At 43.3% G+C, this 7,500-nt stretch overlaps 1 protein-coding gene across 1 annotated transcript in view; it reads left to right on the forward strand.

Annotated features, from left to right (window-relative positions):
- The first annotated feature begins 2,531 nt into the window (after positions 1–2,531).
- LOC145391934 (uncharacterized) overlaps positions 2,532–7,500 on the forward strand; it is a 17,924-nt gene continuing 12,955 nt past the window's right edge. The window contains exons 1-2 of the mRNA XM_080266424.1: positions 2,532–2,634; positions 2,931–3,659. Coding sequence (XP_080122550.1) covers positions 2,532–2,634; positions 2,931–3,659 — 832 coding nt within the window. The remainder of the gene's footprint in view (positions 2,635–2,930; positions 3,660–7,500) is intronic.

Genomic DNA, 7,500 nt, shown 5'->3' on the forward strand with positions numbered 1-7,500 from the left:
TTTGCACTGGCCCCCATCTCCCCTATAAGGCACACATGCTCTCTGATATAAGGCAATAAATTCCCTGCAATACACCACCAAGTCTCAGTTGGTAAACAAAGTACTGTACGATTCCTGTATCGGGAAAACGCTAAGTATTTACACATTTACGAAAAGCAAGAAAGCGCTTAAGCAAGTTTTGTATCCTGTCTGTTGCACCAGAACCAGGATGAGAGATAAATGCTGCTAAATTATACTAATACTACTACCACTGCCACTATTACTACTACTACCACTACTACTACTACTACTGTTATTGCTACTACTACTACTTTTTCTATTATCACTATTACTATTATAATAACAACAATAACTATTACTACTACTACTATTACTGCTTCTACTGCTGCTGCTGTTGCTGCTACTACCCATACTACTACTACTGCTGCTACTGCTATTGCTGCTGCTGTTGCTACTACTACTACCACTACTACTACTACTACTACTACTACTACTACTACTGCTCCTGCTGCTGTTGCTACTTCTACCACTATTGCTACCACTACTACTGATAATAATAATAATAATAATAATAATAATAATAATAATAATTCAATTCCAGCCAAGTATTTTTCCCCTGCATCAGCTGTAATTCCCACAATAAACAGTCAACACAAAGGTTGCAGTGTTGCCGTATTAAAGAGTTCAGTGCTACATTTCAAAACGGGACTTTGATGGATGGTTGCGAAGAGTGAAGACGTGTTTCTGAGCTCTCGTCTAGCTGCAGGGTTGCCTCACCGGCGTTAGCTTTGTTTTGTCCGCCACTAGGGCGTTTTCCAATAAAGTTAGGTTAGCTAGACCTCATTTTCCTCCCTGGCCTTAGTAGATATAGTAGGTGTCTATATCTAATTTCTGAGATTGCCTTTGCTTACTCACCTCTGGAGTGTAACCCCCACTGATCGCTCTGGGGTGAGAGTTACACACGGGCGCGTCCTCCCGAGAGTGGTTTGAGAGGGTAATCTCAGACTATACTCGGTTCCACGGAGTCTGACGCACTGATTTTGCCAGCCGAGGACAGGTGGATCTGGTAACACTGCGCGATGCACTCGGGCGGTGATTGGTGGATTTCCGTTGTGTTTGAACGTGCGCCCTGTTGACTTCGTATTCCTGCCACCCCCCACATTTATTTGTAAGATACAGGATTATAAAGATATAAATTAATGCAATGATATCTTAATGATAAATATGTCCCTTTTAATTTATTAGAGATAAACCTGAACGACAGTGATAACAAAACTAAGTAAAGTCGCAACTGGACGCATACGGACAAGTGTTCGCGATTGTCGCGGGAATTCAGACGTTCGGAGCAGGGTGGTTTCGTAGGTCCTTTGAAGGCTCGAATGTTTTTCCCACTACTACTACACTGTCGCAGTCTACACCATGCCCTTCATTACCTCATGTACTGTAAAAATTGTTGGTATCTTTAGTCCTAACTTTAGTCCTAACTTAGTCGTAGTGTGTGATGATGCTATGTACAGATCATAATTCAAAAATTGTTCTCAAGCAAATACTTTCTGTACTCTTCCGTCGTGTTAATATTCATCGTGGGTTGTAGTTCCATTACTTGTTGGTAATAAATAGCAAAAAGGAAGAGTGATTATACGAATTAGTATAATCAGTTAATAGCAGTGCTGGTGTAGAGGTAACACCGAGCGAGACAGTAGGCCATGTTTGCGAACGTGATAGCGCCCGAATATGGCCTGTAGGCTAGCTGCAAATGCCAGCTCAACTTACGTAGCCCTGGCTGGTAGGATAGCAGAAAGGAGCAAAAAATATCTGTAGATTTTCTTAGTTGTGTTATATAGACATTACGTAAGCATCTTTTAAAATTTATGAAGCTGTTGTAATAACCATGTCAAAAGACTTGACTCCCCAAAATCCTTTTTAAATAGTGCCATAAACACTGCATAATTGATGACCTATACTATAACAGAAAGCAGCTCAAGAATCAAATAATGAGTAGGTTTCCCATACTTGTTAGAAGTATGAAATTATTTATATATTGTATAATCTTTACGATTGACGGGTTCATCTGTAGGTTTTTCGTTTATTTTTAATATATTCCTGCTTAGGATGTGTTGCCTGAAATAAAGATTTGTCGGCAGGTATGTATTGGACAACATGCATGGAACCAGCATGACATTACCACCACCACAACAACAACACTAAGAACAACTACTACAGTAACAACAAGTAGTAATACTACTACTACCACCACTGTTACTACTACTACCACTACCACTAATACTACCGCCACCTGCACTGCAAGTACAGAGCAACACACAGGCCTTAACAAAAAGTTCCAACGGTCTCCTCACAAATATGGAAGTCAGGGACGAAATATTATAATGAATGTTCACCTATTTTTTACGAGGGAGGGTCAGTGTGAAACACAACTGCAGGTGACACTGAAAACAGCAAAAGCAACTGGAGTCAGCTACAGAACTATCCAGAGGATAATAGCAGAGGCTTCTAAGTCACCGAATGGTATAATGTGTTCACCTCCTAAACGTGTACGACCATCCATCATAGGAAATCTGGACAGTTTTGACCAAGGATACATCAGACGAGAGATGCTGGCATTTTATGAACGAGGTGAACTGCCAACGATTTCGGCTTTATCAAAGAAAGTCCAGGAGCCTCCTATCAGTTTCAAGGGGTGTCGAACTTCATTATTTAGAATAATAAGACAACTGGGATTTCAGTATAAGAAGGTGCAAAGTAGAAGGAAAATTTTGATGGAAAGGAAGGACATTGTGGCAGCCAGAAAAGAATACCTTCGAGAAATGAACAACAACAGAGCAAGTTCCCATCCCCGTCCGGTGGTCTTTTTTTGGATGAAACATGGGTTAACCAAAACATCTGTGTTGAGCGTTGTTGAACTGATCCAGAGGGAACAGCTGGCCCTAAACTTAAGACGGGGAGAGGTGCCAGATTCATCATAGTTCATGCTGGTGGTCACCAAGACTTCATACCTGGAGCTCTTTTGATGTTCCGGTCCAAGAATGGATCAAAGGGGGACTACCATGATGCTATGGACCATGAACGGTTCAAGATCTGGTTCCAAGAACAATTACTTCCCAACATCAATGAAGAATCACTAATAGTTTTAGATAATGCACCATACCACTTAAAATTCACCTGTAAAGTGCCAACAACCAGCAGTAGAAAAGATGAACTACTACAGTGGTTAGCTTCAAACAACATCTCCCATGATCCCTCTGCTACTAAAGTACAGTTACTTCAGATCTGTAAAAAACACAAGTCAAAGCAAGAATACGAAATTGATCAGATAGCAGTTAGTCACGGACATAGTGTACTCAGGCTACCCCCCTACCACTGCATGCTGAACCCCATTGAACTAATTTGGGCACAGGCGAAAACTGAAGTGAAGCAGAAAAACTCTAATGGTAACCAGTGCCTGAAGAGAATTGAGCAAATAGCCTACGAGGCAATCAACAACATAACATCTGAACATTGGCGGAAATGCATCGACCACACACTAAAAATTGAGGCTGAATTCAGGGCCAAGGACATTGCACAAGATCATTATGTTGAAAATTTTGTAATTAATGTGGCATCTGACGAAAGTAGTGTGGACGATCCAAGTGAAGAGGAAAGTGATATGGAGACCTTAATATACAACCTTACCTTAGATATGCTTAGCTTTTCTTGATTATGATTTGTGTGAGCACACACACACACACACACACACACACACACACACACACACACACACACACACACAATCTCACTGGGGTCAATACATGCTGTTCTTAATAAACACATATTTTCAATACCTTCATAGGTAACAGTAGCTTTACAGAGCTACATCATTTTGTTTGTATTCATAGTCAGATTCAGTAAAAAAAATTTCTTACAGTAATACGTTTGGTGTTTATTTTCCTGAGCCATTTCATAAGAGAGAGAGAGAGAGAGAGAGAGAGAGAGACCCGGAAAGTAATGGATTACATTATTGCAGAATGAACCGAGTATTTGTTAACGACGGAATAAAGGAAAGATAAAAGGAAACCCCATGAGAAAATAATAACTTGTACCATGCCGCTACAATTAAACCGCGTAAAGTGTGAACGAAATTAATCATAGTGAAATGACAATATAAACAAATAAAACATAATTATCATTAGGCCTGCTTCTGTCCTTAACTGTTGTCCGCATGCGTCCAATAGCGCCTTAGTTTTGTTATCAGTGTCGTTCAGGTTTATCTCTAATAAATTAAAAATGACATATTTATCACTAAAGATATCATTGCATTAATCTGCAGCCGTATAATTCTGTATCTTACAAATAAATGAGGAGGTTGGTAGGAATACAAATTCAATTTGGCGCACGTTCAAATACGATGGAGATTGACCAATCACCGCCCGAGGGCACGGCGCAGTGTTACCAATTCCGCCTGTCATCAGCTGGCAAAATCTGTGCGTCAGACTCCGTGGAACCGAGTATAGGTGTTTTTTCCCCGGGCAAATTCTCCCTTGGTTGTTTTTCTCTTTCTTCCCACTTCCCCCGTGAGGGGGAAGTGGTAACTATGGCGGACGCCACAACTGCCTCCCCCCCCTTCAGGGGGGGAGGTAGTCCTGACCGACCCCCGACTGCTGCACGGACGGACTGCCCCCAGACTGAACGGCCCCAGACAAGTACCCGCCTTGACATTCAAGCAAACAATGCCTCTTTCGTCCTGATTCATGCGGTTGGTTCTACTCCCCTGTCCAGCCTCAATCCCTTCATCATCAAGAAGGTGATTGATGGGTGTGCAGGTGAGGTGGAACAAGTGAAAAAACTTGCGAGTGGAGACCTTCTCGTAAAAACCATAAATTCTGCCCAGGTCAAGGATTTGCTGAAACTGAGGAAATTCCACTGTCACGATGTCCAAACAACGATCCCGCACGCCATGAATTCCTGCAAGGGTGTTATCACCTGCAGGGATCTTGTGCTTATGGAGGAGGAAGGAATCGTACAGGAACTTTCTCAGCAAGATGTAATAGAGGCCAGATTCATCACAAGATATTCGGAAGGCATAAGGACGAAGACCGCAACAGTTGTTCTCAATTTTGGCAAAGTATCTCTTCCAGCCAATGTGAAGGTTGGATACGAAATTGTAAATGTTAGACCATACATCCCGAACCCCCTTCGTTGTTCAAAATGTCAGCTCTATGGACACCACGAAAAGGCTTGTCGGGCTTCCAACATCGTGTGTGGCAAGTGTGCGGCTGTAGGTCACTCTGCTGACAACTGTACATCCGAGACCGAGTGCTGCTTTCACTGCAAGGATGCTCACTCCACTTCCTCGAGGGCTTGTCCCAAGTGGAAGAGGAGAAGGAGGTCTGCACGGTAAAAGCAACACAGGGCATTTCCTTCTACGATGCTAGGAAGAAGGTGAAGGAGTTGCATGCAACTCCCAAGCCTAATATCTCCTATGCATCGGCGGTTGTGTCCCGTCCCGTGATGTGCACCGTTGAGACACAGACTGACCTAACATTCGCTCCACATGCCCCACGCCATACCTCTCAGCCTAAGCCTCCTGTACGTTCCAACTCTCTGACAGACATCCCTATCGCCACTTCATACTCTCAGGCTGCCGCTGCTCCTTTGCAGTCAGTGCGGTCAAAACAGAAGCCTGACAAGTCAGATAAAATTAACTTGACCACCCTCACCAAACAGTCACGTCCTCATGTCCTTCCCGCTCCTGGTCCAGCGAGGGAGAGAAAGAATAGCTCTTCCTCGGTGGATTCTGGGAGCCTTGTTATTGATGAGAATATGGAGATCTCCACGAGTAAGCACCGGGAAAGGTCCCCCGGTAGCCACTCGCCTGGTGGCGGGCGGCATAAAAAAACTAAACACACTGGCCCCCCTCATAAATCTTAAACCGCCGCATTCACTATACTACAGTGGAATTGTAGAGGTATTGGGAATAAGTTACAAAATATAGCAATCTTGCTTTCTATACACAGGCCAGACGTTGTTTGTTTACAGGAGACGCACCTGGAGGATCGTCCTGATCCTCCACAGTTCAAACACTACCACTCGTATAGAAGATATGAAGGTCACGGAGTTGCCATTTACACACACAAATCACACCCACAAACGGAAGTGATTCTAAATTCTACTCTGGAAGCTGTCGCGTGCAGAGTAAAATTTAATAACACGTATCTGTCTATTTGCTCTCTGTACTGTCCTCCACATGGCCCCATTGATAGTGATGCTTTAAATTCACTAGTGGAACATCTGCCTGGAAATAAGTTAGTGTTGGGCGATTTTAACGCCCATCACTATCAATGGGGTAGCTTGAGGATTGATGGTCGTGGGGAGCAAGTAGCCAACCTAATACTACAGTCCAACCTCTGTCTTCTGAACGATGGCAGAGCGACTCGTGTAGATGATCGTACTGGTAACTTTTCGGCCATTGACTTATCTTTGGCCTCCCTGGTATACATCAAGATCTCTCATGGGACCCCTACGACGACTCCTTGGGAAGTGATCATTTACCCATCTGTCTTTCTTATACACGCGACATCATTTCGGACCCTCCACCTCCAAAATTTAACTATAAGAAAGCAGATTGGGGATCCTTCTCAAGGATCGCCAATTTAGATATATCTGGGGAGACCATAGATGTTAAGGTCGAAAATATAACCCAATCCATATTACACGCAGCTGAGGCTGCTATTCCCAAGACTTCTACAGTTCATGCGAAGCATAGAGCACATTGGTGGACGCCGGATTGCCGACAAGCATTAAGAAAACGCAATAGGAGATACAGGATTTTTGATAGTCAGCCCACTGAGGAAAATTTTATTGCATACAAACAGGCATGGGCTGAGGCAAGGAGAATAATAAGAAGGGCTAAACGTGACTCCTGGTGGTCCTTTGTGTCCACGGTGACTCGTACAACACCATTACGTAAAGTCTGGTCCACCATAAGAATATTAAATAATAAACGCCCATACTTCCCTGTAACCACCTTGCAAGTAAATAATAACATCTATGACGAGCCCGTGGACGTTGCTAACATCCTCGCCAGGAGTTTTTCTCATGTAAGTAGCTCAGCCAATTATGACCCGCGTTTCCAACATCATAAACGCACGGTTGAGCTACAGATATTAGACTTTGCCACAGAAGACGTAAACTCCCCATACAACCAAGAGTTTACGCTAGAAGAACTGCTCCTTGCCCTTAAATCCTGTAAAGACACCAGCCCTGGACCAGACACCATCACGTACGGTATGATCCAGCATCTTAATCAGGACAACCTGATTAAGATGTTAGCATTGTACAATGAGATTTGGGCGTCTCGAACGTTCCCAAACTCATGGCACTTTGGGCATGTCATACCGATACCCAAAGAGGCTGGTCGTCTTATGAATCCCACTTCATTTCGTCCTATTGTGTTGACTTCTTGTCTATGTAAGGTCACGGAACGTATGGTTAACAATAGGCTTC

This window comes from Coenobita brevimanus, chromosome 20 (assembly GCF_032717465.1).
Source record: "Coenobita brevimanus isolate Jiangsu-jjx chromosome 20, ASM3271746v2, whole genome shotgun sequence".
NCBI lineage: Eukaryota > Metazoa > Arthropoda > Malacostraca > Decapoda > Coenobitidae > Coenobita > Coenobita brevimanus.